Below are 20,137 nucleotides of genomic sequence, written 5' to 3'. Positions count from 1 at the left end.
GCCTTTACTGCAGTGACTGTCAATACACTACATTGTGAGAGTGAATATGGTAATCAAGTGGACCTTTTAGCCAATACTAATTTGCTCTAGCAATAATTATACATCATTAATGTCTGTAATGGCTTTGAGCAGCTGTTTAGTCTCTCTAGTTGTCAGACTAAAATATAAAATGCCGATTTCATTCGGGTGACCGTATGCAATACTGAGGCCTTTCTAACTTGATGGGTAAATTCAACCATTTTATTCTTTGCAGGAAGCTCTGCGGCAGAGTGAAAAAAGCCGTCTTGAGGAGAGGCTTAATCATTCTCCAGTATGGACCTTGAGAAGGAAACCCCCTCCAGACTGGTACTTACCCCTGGACACAGACAAGCCGAAACAATGAAAACTCGGGGACCAAACATTACGCTTGTATAAAGGACTTTGTGTCATTCTTCAAAAAGCAGAATAGGGAAAACCAAGTCAAGTAATATCCGGCATTTGGAACTTTTCTCCGCCGCACCAACCCACAATTTTACTGGTATCTTTAAATGCCATTATTTACAGATTCATAAATAGTGACCCATGAACATTTGAGATGTGTTAACATTACTGCATTAACCTGGAACAAAAGGAACCCAATTAAAACACTTGTTTTTGTCATTTATTTCTGTTTTTACACACTGGCTCCATTTTGGCATAACACATGTTCTCAAGCTTCATTAACTGGTGCAAATTCAGATACTTTGTGTCAGCAATGTTTTATTATGAAAATGCATTAAAATAAAGAGTTAAGTAGCCTTGCATACCACAGCTATAGGTGAAAGAGCTCAAATGACAACTACATAGTGACAGATCTAAACAACCCTTTGCTTTATGTTTTTGTTGCTGCATTTACAACATAGAATTTATTTGCATTCTACATTATAGTATTTATACATAAAAAAAAGTTCCATCATTTTTTAATTGACTTCTTAAAATCCACATTTGGCTCATATTCTAATTGCAGCATATTCTACCCTACTCTTTAAAATACAGATACCAATACAAACAAGTCTTTACCACTATAATCTTACTGCGTGTATACTTTGGTGATATCATTATATTTCCCTTCAGGTGCACTGTATTGGGGGATAGGGGGAGTGTGGCATGGCCCCTTACTCTCTAGCGGGAGAAGTCCTGGATCACTTAACACAGCTGCATTGTAGAGGTCCTCGGACTCCAGGCGCAGTTCCTGGAGAGCCTCCCGTTGAGATTCCACAAGAGACTCCACACCCTTGAGTTCTGCTTCATGCTCTTTTTGCTTGTGCAGTGCCCAGGTCTTCATCAGCAGTGCTCTCCTCTCCTGCTCCTCTGGAGGGATTTGTGGAGCGGTTCGGACTCTGAAAGAGAGAGAGAGAGAGATTTATAGTTAACTTTTAAGAAGGATGACATTTAATGCTTTATTGGGACTCCCTTCAACAACCCAGACCAGCGTCTTTTTAATGATGATACACGGGAACAAAGGAGGCAAGTATAATTACCAAGCCTCCATCTTTCTCTCTGTTGCATGGAAGTACCTAAGCTTCAAATCACTCGCATTGTAAGCTTTCTGCACCACAATCTGACAGATGACATGAAGTACACGTGCATTTGCTACATAATACACTGCTTCTCGATTTATCCACCATACCGGGTTTCATCTAGGAGCATTGCTGGTCTTGTAAAGTCCTCAATGGGGATGAGCTGAGGAGGGATACGTTCCAGTTTCTTAAGTCTTTTCTTCATGCGTTCCCTGACTGCCTGTTCTCGTTTTGGATCCACCTTTTTCTTTTTCTTAGGCTCTGCCCTGAGGTGGGATGAAAGAAAAAGCACGTGGATGAGGTGTTCACATCAACAACTGACCCCATCAGAACAAACCTTATCAACCAATATAATTCACATGGCATTTGTGGAAATAAACATTTACACTTGCTCATTCTGTCCTGTGAAAAGTTAAAACGTATTGCTTAGACCATACGGTCAGCTTAATTTTAGAGCTGCTGCAGAATATCCAACCAGATAAGTGTATGGTTTATTACACACTTCAGTGAGTTTGGTATCACAATGACCCCTGCTATAGTAGAAATAACTCACAACCTATTTATTAAAGGACATAAAAAAATAGCTTAACGTTGAATAATTAACTTGCAAACATTCTCTAACAGATACGCAAGAGACGCGCCTCTTACCTCATAGGGAGAGTCGAGCGAAGGGTTAATAGGGACGTCTGCCAGTGACTCTCTCGTTTCCATATCCACGGTGGACTGTAACACACCAAAATTCATTTAGAAAATAAGTTACTACTAAGAGAATTCATCAGTCAGCCCCTGTCAGTGTATGCGCCATTAGAGAAAGCTTTCTGTATGTGCAATTACCCCAGTTGTCTCACACATTATTAAAGTGCATCTTAATAGAATGGCTCAGTCCTAATAACCCTGACAGCAACAATATAACAAGTCTATGGAGGAACTGGCTCCATTAGCATCGCTGTAAAGCAGCAGCTCAGTGTGGTGCTTGAGCAGGAAAAGTCAGCTCGCTCCATGTCTGAAGATAAAAGCAGTTTATAGGCACAAAAAAATAAAGGAATAAAACATTTATGGTCAAAATGAACATGAATTACTGTATACAGCACTGGATTTTATGCCAAATGAGAATTTTTACTCTCCGACAGTCTTCACTTTTAAATCCCCTAAACATTGTTGGTACATTTGGACAACAGACTAGTACTGTAAGGAAGAAATTACAGCATTAATTGACTATATTATAAATTGTTTGTGCTCATTTTGAAATAATTACGTCACATAATTAAAGGGCCTTATTTTCATCACTAATCAACAAAAGAATAAACTACAAACTGAGCGTTTCAGTTTGTTTTCATGGTTCCAGTCAGGGCAAATGACTCCTCCATGTTTGCTCTATGCTTCGCCCTTTAGTTTAGAAGTAACGTCCGCAGCATCAGTCTGACACCTCGTCCCGCCAAGCTCCCTCAAAAACCCGGATCACACAAAACACGCAGTAAATAAATCCCACACAGAACACACAGTAAATAACCCCACTCACCACGTCCTGCTGCTCTGCCGATACACGCGCAACAGCGTATTACAGGCGGCCGAGCTCATGTCCTCGCAGCGGCAATCACTTTCCAGACCCAGGGTTCCAGCGACTGTAATTTAACCTCAATTCACACTGCTGAGTACCCTGTGCGTTCGGATAAGCAATCCGTGCGGAAACCAGGCGGCTGAATCGGGGTTCCTGGGACAGATATATAGTGACATCACGGCAATAGGAGGCAACTTGAGTGTGGCGCGTTATTTCAGATGTCATTCGACTTACGTATCGGGTTACTTCTCTGCGGCTTCAGCGCAGCACGATCTCATTGATAACTGTGTGTTTACTGACGTATCTTGAAGAGATAAACCGCAGTCGCATGATGTTAGGGGCTTCACTCACTTTATTAAAGACGGCATTCACGTTGAAACACGCAAATACATACAAGCCGTAGAATGAGACGTATCATGTCTAGTTTCCCTACACATAGTGAATAATATAAGCGCACATACTGGCTTTATTATATAAATTCTAACCAATCACATTACGCATCCAACAACAGTTGCAAGAAGATTATGTTAGCACTCAATTGGGCTGTGAGCAAATTACATACCCTTTTAGTTATAACAATGAAATGATTCCAATTACTTTAGGGATGTAAAATGATACATCCTGAAAGCTTCTAATCGCCCGTTTGGCCGACAGGTGGCGCATTCTGTGACTGTAGTGTACCAGGGCTATTGTTCACCAGCACTGCTACTACAGACCCACCCCTTGTGCACTGTGCTTCTCTCTAGAATGGAACGGATGGTGTTATTTCCAAGTTTCCGGTAGGACAGTTTTGAACTGTGCATCCCGCGGGTTTCCGGTCTTGGTGTGGGTTGCCGGAGCGGGATGGAGCGGCGCTGAAAGGCGGCTCCGCGGCGGGGATAAACCTGCAAACAGAGCGGGGAAAGCCCCGGGGCTCAATGGGCTACCAGAGCTGACACCCTCTTTCCCCCCCATACCCGGAACAAAGGGACAATGAAGCTCCTGAAACCCGCTTGGGTTAATCACAATGGTGAGGGAGAACCGGGCGGAGTCAAGGGGCCCCTGGGGGCCACGATAGTTGAGACTGTAGCAAAAATGGCTATTTTTGTACGCAGAAACCTTGTAATGCATAATACCCGTAATTAACATGTGTGCTTAATTTGGTATATAGGAGCGTCATGAGTTAAAAGGGGAACAAAAAAGGGCAAGTTTACAAAGGTGTGCAAGACTTAATAGGAAGAATAGGGGAAGAGATGGAGTCATGACTTCTGGTATTTTAAAATACTGGTTCAATATATAATATATGACTGGTCCATGTCAGTCCAGAAAGGGTCAAAGTTCAAAATGAGGTGTCCCTGTCCCTCTCCAAATTTAAAATAAAACACATGATTTGTCAAGTCCGATTGCTAATAGCCCCAGGGACTAGTTACCGTGATCGTTTTGTGTTGCTGGACACGTAATGCAATGTTTGTGATTCTGCACGATGGAAGCTTATGTCGGTCATTGATTAATCTAGGTGACAGTTTGGGCATGAAGGATAAATTGTGCTTGTTAGATAATAATCATTAGTAAGTGATCAGGATATAATGGCTCATGGTTTCTACCAATGTGTGGCATTCTTTATCAGGCTCATCTTAAGGCAGATCAGGTGATGTAGGAGAGGCTCAGTTGTCTATCCAGCTCCTGTTTTCTTCTTAAGTATGAAATAATGAACAGAATGGTATTGTTAATTTTTCCACATTCTCATCTCCAACCAATTATGTGTTCCTGATTTGTTTTCTCTTAACACAGGCAAGCCTATATTTTCAGTGGATATTCACCCAGATGGCACAAAGTTTGCTACGGGAGGCCAAGGTATGTTATCAGATTTGATATGTCCATTTTTTATTTTATTTTTTAGGTCAGAAGTGCTAAAATTGCATAACAATACGCGTGATATTAATAAGCTACTGGGACACCTGCAACCAGATTTAATATTCAATTTATGGACACTAAATGTAAAAAATTACATATTGAGTATCGCTTTTAAAAAAAAGGATTTCAGATCATATTCTAATCAATAAAATAACTTTCACACAGTTTGTATCTGGGTACCTCCATTTGTTCAGCTGTACATAATACTTGGACAAAATATTGTAAAAACTTATTATTGCTCTTGTCTTCCAGGGGAAGATTCTGGAAAAGTTGTCATCTGGAATATGCCACCTGTCGTTAAAGAGGAAGATGAGAAGAATGAAAATGTTCCAAAGATGCTGTGCCAGATGGACAACCATTTAGGTACCAGCCAACAAGGCAAATAGCTGCTCTGGGGGCTCATTCCTCTTGTGCAAGATAGAGGGAAACTTTAACATTTTGTGAAACATCTCCGTGATGGGAGACTAGAATTACGAAGAGAGGACACAGTACAAGCAGTGTGTTTCCAGCCCATGTGCTGCCCCATTGGAATGGGATTAATCTTTGCTACGCTCTGTTTCAGCCTGCGTCAACTGCGTGAGATGGTCCAACAATGGAGCTTATTTAGCATCTGGAGGGGATGACAAGCTCATCATGGTGTGGAAGAGATCAGGGTGAGCCGAGGACAACTGTCCACAATATGCCTTGGCTTGTTCCTAGCTGTAATTTATTTGACATTCATGCACTAAATTGGTTCTTGCTTTGCCAAAAACATGTTTGAAATCCTAGGGCTAAATTAAGGTTCAGTCATTGTTGATAAGATGATGTGGACTTTATTATATCTGAGAGATGACTTGTACATACATTTAAAGCTGATTTAAAATGTATAGCTTAGTGCATTAAACATATGCATGTATTTAAATATCAATATAAGCAGTATTTATATGTATTAACGCTACTTAAAAATGCAAACTATATATATTTTTTAATTACGATATTTACTTATGCTAAATGCATTGGTGGTAACATATCCCCTTTTAATATAAATATGCCAGCTGATTTGATCAGAGCTTACTGTAGGCCCTTGTAAAGGAGAAACGATTGAATGATTTATTTGTGGAGGTCCTGGTTGTTATTTGGCAGGGGAATATGGTACGTTATGGTCTGTATAAAATAAAAATGTAAATGGTAGACTTTCCCTTTTTTCCCTCTTTCTCAGATACATTGGACCCAGTAGTGTTTTTGGTTCCAGCAGTAAGCTTACCAATGTGGAGCAGTGGCGATGTCTCACCATTCTTAGGAGCCATTCAGGCGGTTAGTACCATTTCTCAACATATGAAAGCTGAACAAACAAATCACATCAAGTTCAGTTTCTTGCACATTATTGGTTATATAAGACTACCCTTACTGTGTTTGATTTTCCACACATGCTACTTTGCACATTTTGTGTCTCAGATGTGATGGATGTAGCATGGTCCCCCCACGATGCCTGGCTTGCTTCCTGCAGTGTGGATAACACCGTGGTTATATGGAATGCCTTGAAATTTCCAGGTATGTGAAGAAAGGTATAACGTTTTAAGTTGGTACATTCATGTAGAGCTGCACGCCCACGAATAAACGCAAAAGATTTACCAAATATAAAGTACAATATTCATTTATTATCACATTCTGCATGATTTCATAATGTGTACATACCACAAGAATAGATATATGCTATTACAATGGAAGTGAAAGCAAGAACACAGGAGAACACCCTGCAAGATCCTCCAGCATTTCGGTATCACAATATGGTCAGGGAAGCATTTTTATAACACACCATTCAGTGTAAAGTTCTTGGCACATTAGTCCTCTGAGTGGCCTCTTAATGTTTTTGTTGATTAAGCTTTAAGTTGGTGAAATTGTTTGTGTTATAGCTGCTGTTATTTATGCAAACTGTGTATTTATTATTACTATCATTATTAAAGTAGCTGGATGGACTAGGGCCTGCATGTCTCGGTCACTTATTTTAACAAAATAGAGAGCCTCAGCCCTCTGAATGATCTGTTATAGTGGGGTTGGTGTCAGTAGCAATATGAGTATACCATTATAGTTGTGTTTGTCATCATATCGGTTGAATTTATTTTACAGAGATAATTGCTACATTGAGGGGACACTCCGGCTTGGTGAAGGGGCTGACCTGGGACCCCGTTGGGAAATACATTGCCTCTCAGGCTGATGATCGGAGCCTGAAGGTCTGGCGGACTATGGATTGGCAGTTAGAAACCAGTATCACCAAGCCCTTTGATGAGGTTGTCAATTTTGAAGGAAATCTGACATTTTGATCTGAATACAAGGTTGCATCTCTGATCCTCTATAACATTAACACATTACTTTATAGGTGTCATTTCACTTTATGAATCTTGTATTTTGATTGGACACAAGACAGAAAGTGACAACACTCATCTATGTTTTTCCTGCAGTGTGGAGGGACCACCCATGTTTTACGTCTTAGCTGGTCACCAGATGGCCACTACCTTGTGTCTGCTCATGCTATGAACAACTCGGGACCAACAGCCCAAATCATTGAACGAGATGGCTGGAAAACGAATATGGATTTTGTTGGACACAGAAAAGCAGTTACTGTTGTGGTAAGAGAAGTATTAAAATTTGACAGCACTGCAAAATCTAAACATTCTAACTACAATGACTGTTTAGTACCATACGTTTGCATGCAGAAAGTTTTTTTTATAAATAAAATGGCAGTTTCCTCTTACTGTAAAAGCCTTCACAGAATACCTGTTTTAAATAGTGCAGTTATTACAGAGCCGCATAAAAACCCCCTGAAATCAGATTTTACAAACCTAAAATAAATATGGGGAATTTTCTTTCCATTTGAACCTTCACTTTAAACCAGATTAATTTTTCGATCCCGCCAATCTTTGTCTGCTGTAACACTGTGCCAATAACTCTATTGGCTCCATATACACTCCAGAATTAAATTCTGACTCCCACAGAGCCCTTAACAGACATTTTCTCTTTTATTCTAATTTCAAACATTAAGTAAAAACCCACCTGGTCTAAGTAGCATACAACCCCCCCATGCCCTCAACCTGTATGCCAAAGAAACCATCTACTATGTCCACCACAATCAACTCATCCACACTCCCCTACTGTCTCTTTTCCCTCAACCAGGCTTACGAGAGTTAACTTCTGTTAATGATATTTAAATTGACTTATTACTTCCAGTGTACCCTATTGTAACAGCATTAGTGGTAATGTAATGTAATGTAATTCGTTTATACAAATAACTGTTTTCTTCCCTTTATGAATGAAATACTTAAGTGTATTTTTTTTTCTCCAGAAATTTAATCCAAAAATCTTCAAGAAGGAGCAGAAAAATGGGAGTTCCAGCAAAAGCAGTGGCCCTTATTGCTGCTGTGCTGTTGGTAGTAAGGACCGCTCGCTGTCTGTATGGGTGAGAATTATTTTATCTTGCATGGATTAATGCAAAAAGAACAATACACGTTAAAGTACTTGGAATAACTTTTAAAATGCATTTCTTAAAAGGTTTTTTTTTTTTTTTTTTTTAATTCTCATTTTAAGGAGAAGCTGCAGCTGCTCCCTGTCTCCTCTTTGGTTCAATGATTCGCACCACTGATTGGATGCTTGAAATCAGTGGGATTACTGTCCCTTTGTGCACATAGTGGGTTTTGTTAGAACTGGCCCTAAGAATCTGCACGGTGGTCTCCATGATTTAAAGGGACCTCCCAATTATTAGCTGCATTAAAGTACATATAATGTCTGTAGTGTCCATTTTTATACTTTTATACAATATTTCAAGCAGCTGTATAGTCGAAGGTGGTACCTTTTTTATTGTGCCAACCTAGAAAACGATGTAGAGGCACATTCGGTTTGGGGACCTCAGAAGTCTCTCTTCTTTTCCCTCTGTAATGTAATAATTTGTATGCATTATGTGCTTCCTAAGTGCTTGCTTTTTTCCCCCCTCTCAGCTCACATGCTTAAAGAGACCCCTGGTTGTAATCCATGAGCTGTTTGATAAATCTATTATGGACATCTCATGGTAAGTAGTAGCTTTAGTATGGATTAGATATTTTTGTTACCTACCACTATGTGATGGTTTTATTGTTCTTGAATCTGTGAAGGTATATTATTTTCAATGTGTCATTGGGACATTCCTATGACATGTTGTAATGAGGTTGGCTAGGAATAGTGAAAACATGTTTTCCTTATTATTAGAGATGGAATTTCTGACCAGTGCTTTTGGACCTTTTTAAACCTGATTTCATTATTACATGTAATATTGGCCTCTTTGGCAAATATTCTTAATAGCAACTGTTAGGTGGGGTACATATACCACAATTTGGGAAAGACTCATTTTAGAACATGGAGCTGCCATTTCGGTTGTTTGAATAATTAGCTAGCTTTACTTCCTTGTACACCCTCTCATAGAGAAAAATAATGCATTTATTGGATATCTGACCAACTATATATATATATATATTATATATTATCTTTACACCAAGCATACCCTAAATCAGCCCTTACAACTACATGGTATATGACATTACTAAAGTGTTAAAGGTTCTTCAATTCCAGTCACTTCTTCCCCAGGGTCTTATCCACAGTTGAACTTCTGGCAAGTCCGTTGAAGCTTTTATTCTGACATATTACTTTGTGCTGATACTAGCTACCTTATCTCATAAGGAATTCATAACCAAATTGAATTCTTACAAGGAATGTAACATTTGTTTGTTTGTTCGTAGGACTCTCAATGGACTGGGTGTTTTGGTCTGTTCAATGGATGGGTCAGTGGCTTATCTGGATTTCCCACAGGATGAACTTGGAGACCCACTGACCGAAGAAGAGAAGGTATGTGGTGTTTTCAGCCTAGAAAATTCACAATACTTTGGAACATGACAACAGAGTATGGCTTTCCCCAGTTTGGTTATCTTGCACTGCAATCAGGTCATTTCCGTCACACATTTACACACACAGACTTTCACACTTACACGCTCACGCTAAGATTCTCATAGACTCCCTCCAACACACACTTATGCATACGCACACTCCCTGCAATACACACACGCACTCACTCGTAACGTACATACTCCCTCACTCATTCACAGCCTCACTGCTTTGCCTGGAACCTTTTTTCTTGTTGCTCACACACACAGCGTGAGGAGCCTTGCTTTTACCTCTGGATCACGTTATGTTGCCCCACTGCATTTCTGCCTGTTTTGATGAATTTTTGACTAACCCGTCCCTGAGCATATGGCACCCATGTTACTGATCATCTGTCAGACTTCTATTAAGCTGCACCGTAAAGGGTTACGTCCTGATTGTAAATGCCTAGACTTCATTGAATGCCAGGAGAGCATTGCACTGCTAGTTCCCACAAGTGCAATTAATATACAAAAAGGAAGCACAGAGGCTGTTTCTGCATCTGTATGATTAATTCTGCTGTATTCACTAACAGAATAATATCCATCAAAGCACCTATGGGAAGAGTCTGGCCATCACAACTGAACCCCAGCTGTCTACCACTATCATAGAGAATCCAGAGATGCTAAAATTTCAACAGAAGCAGCAGCCACTGCAAGATGTGGAGCAGAGAGTGCTTGCTCAGAGAGGTTGTTCTCCAGCACCAGCAGTGGCCAGCATGGTAAATGGTGAGAGTCTGGAAGATATCAGGAAGGTAAGAACGGTTACTTTCTGCCCATCAGTCTAAATGAAAGTATGGGTATCTTATTGGAAAATATCCTAGATTCTTAACGGAAAAGGGATAGAAATTATGTAAAATGCATTTTTTATTGTGTGTGATTTACAATTTTTCCAATGAGTGTAACAGCGCTATGGAAACTGCTGGCACTATATAAATAATTGTAATGTAAAGGAAATTAACTAGGGCTAATAGCCATAGCAACTCAAGTATTTGACAATATTTCAAATACTGTGACTGTGCAAGCTTTCTGTTTATTAATAATGTTCTAATTGCGTTGCAGAATCTTTTAAAGAAACAAGTGGAGACCCGGACAGCTGATGGTCGGCGCAGGATCACGCCTCTGTGCATAGCCCAACTGGACACTGGGTATTTGTTTATTTTTCAGATATACATTGTCTTAAGACTATATCGAAAACAACCCGTGAGCTTAAAGGACCACTCCAGCACTTCTAATGCTAAATGCTTATTGGATTTCATTCTGCATTTGTAGTGCAAATCAGCACATGTATTCTTTGACTACTGGGCTTAAAAAGGAAAGCAGGGGACATGTCTCTGTATGCCTCTTGCACATGCTCAGTAGAACTCGCTACTTACGCTTTCTGGTTTCAGAGGAGAAAAGTCCTGGGGCTTTTTTATTAATTTAATTTTCTACGCCAATCATTAAACAACCTATGCTTTCATTTGTGCGCAGGGAAATGTTATTGGAGTCAATGGGAAAAATGGACTCCAATACAGTTTTGTGGGTTAGATTCATAAGGTTTTAGAGCCACATTTGTTCTCTTATAATGCTAATTTTCTGTATTTGCAGGGACTTTTCTACTGCATTCTTCAACAGTATTCCAATATCAGGATCCCTCGCAGGCTCTATGCTGTCCTCTCAGAGCAACCAGCAGCTTATATCCTTAGATTCCAATACAACCAGCTCATTAGGTGCCCCCAAAACCAGTCAGGATCCTACAGGCAACGTAAAACCAGCAGAGGAGACGGCCAACAAAGAGAGGTAAATGTGTAGTATAATAGTTGCCTTTCCAAATCTCCATATCCTAGATCTAAATAAAAAAATGAATGACTGATGCTGAAAGCTCTGTAAGTTCCGAACACCTCTTGTGTATAGTTCTCCCTGATTAGATACTAAGAGAGTTTGACAGCCTGCATGAATATGGATTTAGACTTAAAAGTATTACGGATTGGTGTGTGGTCTGTCTAAATATGTAAGTATACGTAATTTATGTTAATGAAAGATGTTTATATGCAGAAAAATATAAGAAGGAAAGCATATTAAGTTTTTTTGGTGCTGCTAAAATGAGCAGTATGCACCCACAACAAAGCAAGAAATTGGTGCACATCCACCATATACTACTTTAAAAGGCCTTATTATATATACACACACATGTCTATGTATGTATGTATGTATACTAGTTGGTCTTCATCAGGACCCCTTATAATTCGAGTTCAGGTAAGTGCTTCCTTTTTAGGCTTGTTTATATATTATATAATCGCAGTGTACAGATCATGTAGTAATATAGGTATATCTTGCCGTATAGGTTTGGTCCAGACAGTCTGTGTGATGAGATGCAAAGGTTCTGTGGGATCTCCATAAAAATCAAATCTAAAATCATTGGTTTACATTTTGTTAGTGTTGGTTATATGTGACATTACCAAACAAAAACCCAAAACACCTTTTTTCACAAAATTCTTAATTCTATCTGTTCTTCCTTTTGTCTTCAGCGGGAACGCTTCCTCCGTCAGTCCAGCTGCACCCCCAAGTCTTTCTGCCCACACAAAAATTGAGCCCATGAAAGCACTTGACTCCAGATTCACTGAAAGGTCAAAAGCCACCTCAGGGACAACAGGCATAGCTCACTTGAACCAGTCAGTTGGAGACAGGTGTGATTCAAAGGGGCATTCAATTGATTCTTTAGTAATGATTGTTATTTATGAGTCAAAACACTCACTGTTTTACTAATATACAAGGCAAATGTCTCAATCACAAACCTATATACTCATATATATATATATATATATATATATATATATATATATATATATATATATATCTATATATATATCTATATCCTATATACTGAGAATTTTTCCTGGCATTCACAGAATAAAAGAGCAGAACACTGCGAAAGACCAGAAGCCCACCCGAGACCTCCTAGAAAGCAGCAGTGACAGCGAGGAAAAAATCCCTGCAGCCAAACCTGTCTCCAAACGTAAAGCAGAAGCTGACGCAGACCTCGGAGAAAAGAGGAAGAAAGGTCGACCTCGGAAAGACTCGCGGCTCATGTCCGTCTCTCTTGCAGTGCAGGTTACTGATATTCACTTTACTCAACCAGTTGGAATTTTGCAATTGATTTACATCATTTTTTTTCTGGTGAAATACAGTTTGGAATCAGATTCCCTTGTATTTTTTGTTGGAAATGTTCTAACAGTAGAGCTATCAATAGGAACATTCATTTGGTAATTGCCCCTCATAACCTTTCAACAAAATAGTTTCTTTTAAATGCGTCTTCTGATAGCTGCCAATGGATCATTTAGTTTCTATAACTTTCTAACATATGTATTGAGTAAGGAGCTGCTTGAGTGATGGATGCAAAGTATGAAAAATATATTCTCTCCACCTGGTGAAAACTAAGCAAATTAATATACCCTGTGGAAGTGGTGTGAGATTTAGCACCTTAGGGGTCGCTGTTAGACTCCCTAGAGTTGTTTTTACGACATAAGTGACAATCTATACCGCCAAAAACAAGGGATTGTGATTTTTGTTAATGACCGTATGATTATTAAATTCTTACATTTCATTTCGAAACAGTCTCAAGCTGCCTCAGCATCAGAGAAGGAATTAAATTGTGTTGCAACACCATCGTTCGTACTCAGACTCCCAACTCCAGCCTCCCAGAAATCCTTCAGCTTGCAAGTAAGTTTGTGCTAATATACTAGAGACGTTGCTCTGAAAATATTTGGACATAAATTTTGTTATTTCTGCTGTTGACAAAAAGGTTCAAGTTACAGTTAAATAATGAATATGGGCCTAAAGTGTAGTCTCGCAGCTTGAGGGTATTCACATCCAAATTGGAAAAATGGTTTAGGAATTACAGCTCTTTGAATCCTGTACATCCTTTTTATATAACTTTTGTTATTTTTTAACCCAATTCTTTTACCTCTTTAGATAACCACCGACCCCTCAATATACATTGAGGTGGAGAATGAAATTAGAACAGTTGGAGGATCTAAACTCAGCCGGCTCAAGTGTCTACGGGAAGGAAAAGAATGGGAGACTGTGCTTACGAGCCAAATCCTGGCCGCTGCCGGCAGCACGTTAGTGTTATAAAGCTTGTCGACACGGCTCGTGGTTATCACAGTGGCTAGTGTAATAAGAAGCTGACAGATTAAATTGCTGCGGCTAGTGTAGCAGGTTTATTTCAGGTTACCGGCAGCAATTAAAGGGGATCTATACAGTCCAGTATAGTAAACCTATATGATGGTGTTTGCAAATAAAAATTAACATTGTATGTATGTTACACTTCCACAACAGGAGCAGCCATCCAATCTCCCTGTTCTCATGACCTGGATGATTCCTGTATCTCTCTGTAAAATTATCCATGCCTTTGCTACTTTCCTGCTCGCTTTTGGTGAAAGGGGAATTAGTTGCTATGCTACTTTGGCAAATATCTTATTCCATCTGTAATAAAATAGTTCCTTACCTTTAAGTATACAAAACTAGCCTTTTCAATCTCTGATGTTATCTGACCTCCCAGATTACGGGTAACCTGCATCGTTTGAAAAAGGGAACCTTTAGTTATAACTGATGCAGGTTGCCCATAATCTGTGATGTCAGATAACATTACTCGGATGACAAAAATATATAAAATCTTACCGATAACACTTGGCTTGAAGTGCTATCAGTGGCATACAGCTGATTACTCTGTGTGTAAACTGCAGCTTTCAAATTGCACCATAGCTGAGAGCAAGACTTTGATTTGACCTCTTAAGGACAGTTATCGTTTTTTCCTTAAGCCGCTTAAACGTTGTTTTAGATTTTAGAGATGATTGTCCTGCTAATAGGTGAGTTTCCTACCAAGTGTCACCTTCTAGTGAGCCAGGTTATTTGCAGTATTTCCTTGTATTGCCCATGCTTCCACCTAGCATGATGCTGCTGCCACATCATACTTCACTGTAATTATGGTGTATTAGATTTGTGCAACACATAGCGCTTGAAGGTTTGCCCAAAAAGCTCCATCTTGGCCTTACAGGCTAATGTTATGCAGTTATTTATATGTCACTGATGCATAATTACCAATTCAGCTGCTGACTTCTGTGGCTGCTTCATTGTGATAAAGTGCTGATTAGTCTAGACGCCGTGGGCAAGGAAAATACCGGTCATTAAAGCGTAGGGGAAGAACATTGCATGTTTTTAGACCCTGTTTTTTAAATGCTCCACTCTACAGGGATGTGGTGTGTGTCGCCTGTGAGAAGCGGATGTTGTCCATGTTTTCTGGCAGTGGAAGGAGAGTCTTCCCACCCATCATCCTGCCTTCACCCATCTCCACCCTGCAATGCACAGGATCCTATGTCATGGCTCTCACAGCTGCTGCTGCCCTATCTGTCTGGTGAGCGATATGCATTTGTTTTTAATTTGGATGTTTTATTTGTATGAAAAGTAGCTAAAACATTAAAGTGTTTTGCAGTTTATAGCTGTGACTGTTGTCATGTGTGGACAGAGGTAATCAAAAGTGGTTTTAAAAGGGATAAGGATTTTTGGGCAACTGTAAAATACCTGGCAAAGATGCTACATGATAGTTTTTCCTCTGTAAAGGCACAAATCAGCTTGCTGACAAGCTTGCTAGTTCTTGCTGATGTAGGCAGCCCTCTGCCCACAATGCCCAGAGCAATCGGCACTGGAGAGACAGTTTTAACCCATGGTGTACCAGGTCTGTCACGGGTCCTATGGGACCGGCTTTTTGTAATGTTTCTGGTATTAGCTAGGGCTAATCTAGCTAGTAGAATTGACTACAATTGTGACAACAGGCACACGACTGACAGAGAAGTAGGTTGCATGTATTATAACTATCTATGTGCCATAAGAAAATCCGATGACCCCTTGCTGTGATATATCATTCCTTATTTTTTTATCCCCGCAGGGATGTCCAGAGCCAGACTGTAATCATTAAGAATGAGTCTTTACAGCCCATTCTATCAGGTAACTTGTTTGCATGTTGAATGTTTAGGTTTTTGTTAATATCTTCTGAATATTAGATTTTTGAGCAGAAAAAATCTGCATTAATTAACATGTAGTACTAGTCAGTACTAGACTGGACCAAAAATTGTCCTGAACATAAGTGACTGTATGAATTTTCCCCAATCAAAATTAACCTGTTTTAGCCCAAAATTATTGTAGCTATTTCATTTTTTTTTTAAGCTGCAGCGTTTGTTGGTTTTAGTCGGCCGAATGCGCTAAATGTAACTATTATTTTCTTGATCCTCACAGGTGATAATCTTTTATGTATTTTGTGAAGGTGAATGAATTAATGTGCTCATCTGCTTATCGAATTAGGCAACTTCTGTTCTACTTTCTAGGGAATGACTTGACTGTTTCCCACACTTTACTGACACAGAGGGGTATACCAGTGCTCAACCTGTCCAACGGGAAGGCCTACTGCTTCAATCCTGCACTCTGTACATGGTAAAAGCAATATTACTTGCCTCTTTGTTAATCCAGGACTCCCCCAAGCCAAATTATATTACTTGCAATAATGTTATATTCCAAGTAATTTATTACAGGCAAATTGTACATGGAATTTCCATTTGCCTTGTACGCACACGGGTTACACTATGAACTATTCTGTATTGTAATTAATTATAAGCCTTTTCATATTTCTCTTAAACTCTTTTTTTAAGCTCAATTATATTCCCTCTTTCTGCACAGGAACTTAATAAATGACATGCAGGACTCCATGGCGCAGTGCGCAGATTACATGAACTGTATGTCCTCACAGGATGGCATCATGTGCTCTGGACCTCTCTCCATCATTCAGGGACGAACGTCCAAGTAAGTCTTACTTGAATAGAATGAAACTTGCATCTGATTACAGGAAAGGAATACAGTGCAAATGTTTCCAGTCACAAGCTAAAACATCACATTTAAATAATTATGCCTACTTTAGCTATTCTATTCCAGAATGAGGTGCAGACAAATATATATTTAATGCCTTAGCAAGTAACTGTCATATGAACCAGTTTAACTTATTATGTGCAAGGCTTTTTATGCATACTTTTCGTTTATTGATGATTGCTTGTCCTTAGCAGCGCTGGCAGACAAGCTGCACGCCTCTTCACAATGCCTCACCAAGTACAGCAAGAGACCACCATGGCTTACCTTGAGAATCAAATTGCAGCCGCCCTTATACTGCAATCCAGCCAGGAATATCGATACTGGCTGCTCATCTATGCACGGTACCTAGTCAATGAAGGTAAGAACCTTGTGTTAGAAAAATATATATGATTATCTTGTGTAACAGGATAGCCAGTAGTTGCAGCTACTTGGTCTAAAGCTACATCTGGTGTAAAAAAACAAAATTACTCAACATATTAATGTAGAAATGCAAAATGTTTTTTCGTTAATCTAACAACACCGCACATCAGTGAGTATTTGTACATAACTTCCATCTCTTAGGGTTTGAGCAGAGGCTGCGAGAGGTTTGTCAAGAGCTGCTGGGTCCTGTCCATAACTCTACAGGAAGCCAATGGGAATCAAGAATCTTAGTAAGTGATTTTTTATTTTAAAGGGACACTCCAGCTATCATATGCACCTTAGCGTAGAATCCCCTATATACATTTGCCCCTTTTGCCAGTCCTGGATAAATGCCATGCAAGAGATGTGTTTGGCAGAACACATTTCCCAGTATGTGACGCATACCTCCAATCAGTTACAACACTGGCTGTAGGGTGTCCGTTCAGACCCCTTACTTAACTTAAAATGAAGATTACTAGTACACTTTTTAAAGCGTTATCTAATTATCCATACAATTTTCTCTTTTCTATTTTCAATAGGGTTTTCGCAAGAGAGAGCTGCTGAAAGAACTCCTACCACTCATTGGACAGAATCTACGTTTCCAGCGTCTTTTCACAGAGTATCAAGAACAGCTGGACAGTTTAAGGGACAAATAGCATTGTTTGGTTCACATCCTTATCCCCTTCATTCAGATTCTTATGTACGAGAACACCTGCTAATGCAGAAACCTGGACCGCAAGGCAGCTTTCACTAAGAGAAGCCATGGTGCTGAAAGGGGACATGCATGGACATTGGTGTCGGAATGGAAGCTTTTCTTCTTCTTGCAGCCTCCACAAGCTTATTGTGCATCAAACCCCCATTAATCCTGTCTTTCATGGTTCCTGGAGAATGGAAGATTTTTGTTGAAACCTTAAAAATTGAATGAGAGAATGTTGGCCAATGTTTGCAAAAGCACAGTTACATCACTTTATACATTTGAAAGCCATTGTTTCCCACCCTGCCCAATGCCACCCAGACTTCTGTCCCCATACTCAACAAGACCTTGCACTAAATTTTATGACCGTATATAAATATGAATGTTTGCAGCCAAATTTCACCTTTTTAAATACAAGAAGAATGCAAGTCTTTGTTGTTGCATCAGACTTTTCTTTTTGTACTAGATTTTGCTAACTTGTAATACTCTTCATAGGCCAACAACCAAAACCTATTTGTCTGCTGAATGTAGGAAGCTCTAGAGAGCTTTGTTATAAAAGAATATCCTACAGCTGACTGTCCTCATTCAGTTTTTAATATTTAAAGGTTTGTAAAAGGCAATTTTGTTTTTATTTTATTTTTTTTTTCATTCCTTTTTTCTAATTACCAAATAAAACAAAAGAAACACTTAGCGGTCGATAGTCAATCTATTTTTTAATAATGTGTAATTGTGGGTATGTCTTTATATGGTTGGAGGAAACTATATAAACCTAACTAGAGAAAGTTCCAACATTCATGATTAGTTGTTTCCCATAATAATGCATGTTCTTTTACACAGGTTAGTTACCTGAGACGAATCTGGGATCTGATACCTTGAGGCAACTGTATCTGCAGATGATCTACATAAATGTTTTTAGTCAAATATTTAAACAAAATTCCTCCCTGATATATACAGTGATCAGATCTACACATATAGACAAAAACAATGACCATCTTTCATGTCTTTATCCCCTTAACGATAATTGATGTGCCAGGCATATCACGGAAATGCACCCCCTTATCGACTCTTGACTTGACTGGCACAGCATGGAGTTAAATGAGCTTAGAAAGTGATCAATGGTCGCTTTCTTCACTCAGCTGGTGTTGCTGCAATGTTGGAGTATTAAGAAATACCAAAAAAATGTTTTTGGGCCCTGTGTGAGCACTCTCCAGAGTGATAACATTTGCCGTATTCAATATGGCGGCACCCGTCTGTCGTAACGAGTTTAGGAAGCAATCAACAATCCCCTCCAAAGCTCAGCCTCGACATCAAGGCAAGCTTCTGAGAGCTGCCTCTCACAAGATGGTGGTGCCCAGTAAAAAGTAAGAGTTCCCAGAGGCTTTTGTCTTGGCCAGTGGTTCGTAACCTTTTTGATGTCACACTTCCCTTGTGAAAAATCATTATTATTATACTTTATAAAGCGCCGACAGATTCAGCAGCGCTGTACAAAGATAAAAATGTTACAGACAACGACAAGTACAATACAGCAATTGACATACAGATACAAGAGGAACCCACACCTCCCATGTTTTAACCGGCCAAAATTTAAGTTTTGGGGGAATGAGTTTGCGTTAAACAATTAAACAATCAGAGGTTACTCTCACCTTCCCTGGAGCCAGTCCAAACCTCCCCAGGGGAGGCCTACTCCACAGGTTAAGAACCTGGAGTGTAGATCCACCTGAGGTCCCCCTGCAGGTTGATTACAGGTATTGCAATCAACCATGGAGGTCAGTGGAGCCCAACTAACAAATATGTGGTTAGTAAAATTATATATATATAATGTGTGTGAAAACAATAGCTAAAACATAAAAAGCGTTTAGTAATAATGCTCCAGTGATGTCACCATGATATCATAAGAGGAACCATCCAGTTCAAAGATTAAAAAAAATCAAATAAAATGTTTAATTTTATGAGCAACTCCTACAAATTGTGCTGTATCTTCTCAAAAAGGTTTGCATAGAAAGTGATAAAATACCCTGCGTTTTAAATACCCTGTTGTTTCTTGTTTTCAAAAACATACACTATATGGACAAAAGTATTGGGACAACTGACCATTACAACAACAGGGACTTTTATGGCAACACATTCTAAATATAGCCATTAATATGTAGTTGGTCCCCCCTTTGCAGCTATTGAATTGAATTGGCTGGATTCCAAGATGCCCTAAACAGGACATGTGCTCAGGATGACCAGATGTCAA

At 39.4% G+C, this 20,137-nt stretch overlaps 3 protein-coding genes across 5 annotated transcripts in view; 2 read left to right on the top strand and 1 right to left on the bottom strand.

Moving 5' to 3' along the window:
* Positions 1-20,137, top strand: part of C1H22orf39 (chromosome 1 C22orf39 homolog) — a 255,521-nt gene that overhangs the window by 1,316 nt on the left and 234,068 nt on the right. The window contains exon 3 of one of the 2 annotated variants that reach the window (XR_008355043.1): positions 254-458. Coding sequence is in view for 1 of the 2 variants with exons in the window: in XM_053471018.1 (XP_053326993.1) it covers positions 254-382 (129 nt within the window). In the remaining variant the exon portion in view is untranslated. Of the gene's footprint in view, positions 1-253; positions 641-20,137 lie in introns of those variants that run through there. The other variant, XM_053471018.1, reaches the window with a different exon arrangement.
* MRPL40 (mitochondrial ribosomal protein L40) lies at positions 722-3,246 on the bottom strand. The gene is made up of 4 exons (XM_053470983.1): positions 3,058-3,246; positions 2,187-2,261; positions 1,649-1,804; positions 722-1,358 (listed from the first exon to the last, which is right to left on the bottom strand). Exons 1-4 carry the CDS (start codon positions 3,114-3,116, stop codon positions 1,049-1,051), a joined length of 600 nt encoding a protein of 199 aa, XP_053326958.1. The 5' UTR covers positions 3,117-3,246; the 3' UTR covers positions 722-1,048.
* Positions 3,888-18,585, top strand: LOC128501429 (protein HIRA). 2 transcript variants are annotated; one of them, XM_053470898.1, is made up of 25 exons: positions 3,888-4,105; positions 4,867-4,929; positions 5,242-5,352; positions 5,552-5,642; positions 6,188-6,282; positions 6,424-6,519; positions 7,096-7,256; positions 7,428-7,595; positions 8,309-8,422; positions 8,958-9,028; positions 9,732-9,837; positions 10,445-10,663; positions 10,971-11,056; positions 11,499-11,690; positions 12,419-12,577; positions 12,800-13,001; positions 13,506-13,610; positions 13,863-14,011; positions 15,142-15,303; positions 15,835-15,893; positions 16,271-16,376; positions 16,620-16,742; positions 17,000-17,163; positions 17,367-17,455; positions 17,744-18,585. In XM_053470898.1, the coding sequence occupies exons 1-25, from the start codon at positions 4,069-4,071 to the stop codon at positions 17,858-17,860; spliced, it is 3,045 nt and encodes a 1,014-aa protein (XP_053326873.1). In that variant the 5' UTR covers positions 3,888-4,068; the 3' UTR covers positions 17,861-18,585. The 2 variants fall into 2 exon arrangements, with proteins under 2 accessions (XP_053326873.1, XP_053326865.1); XM_053470890.1 differs by having other exon boundaries at positions 16,997-17,163.

This window comes from Spea bombifrons, chromosome 1 (assembly GCF_027358695.1).
Source record: "Spea bombifrons isolate aSpeBom1 chromosome 1, aSpeBom1.2.pri, whole genome shotgun sequence".
In the NCBI taxonomy this organism is placed as follows: Eukaryota; Metazoa; Chordata; class Amphibia; order Anura; family Pelobatidae; genus Spea; species Spea bombifrons.
This window is presented reverse-complemented; position numbering and strand designations above follow the sequence as displayed.

Excerpts from the sequence above, each read along its gene's own strand:
- MRPL40 (XM_053470983.1), bottom strand. The coding sequence starts at position 3,116 with ATGAGCTCGGCCGCCTGTAATACGCTGTTGCGCGTGTATCGGCAGAGC. Across the intron at positions 1,805-2,186 it reads CGCTCGACTCTCCCTATGAG|GGCAGAGCCTAAGAAAAAGA; the intron begins GTAAGAGGCGCG and ends ATCCCACCTCAG. Across the intron at positions 1,359-1,648 it reads ATGCTCCTAGATGAAACCCG|AGTCCGAACCGCTCCACAAA; the intron begins GTATGGTGGATA and ends TCTCTCTTTCAG.
- LOC128501429 (XM_053470890.1), top strand. The coding sequence starts at position 4,069 with ATGAAGCTCCTGAAACCCGCTTGGGTTAATCACAATG. Across the intron at positions 13,611-13,862 it reads AGAAATCCTTCAGCTTGCAA|ATAACCACCGACCCCTCAAT; the intron begins GTAAGTTTGTGC and ends TTACCTCTTTAG. Across the intron at positions 16,377-16,619 it reads AATCCTGCACTCTGTACATG|GAACTTAATAAATGACATGC; the intron begins GTAAAAGCAATA and ends CTTTCTGCACAG.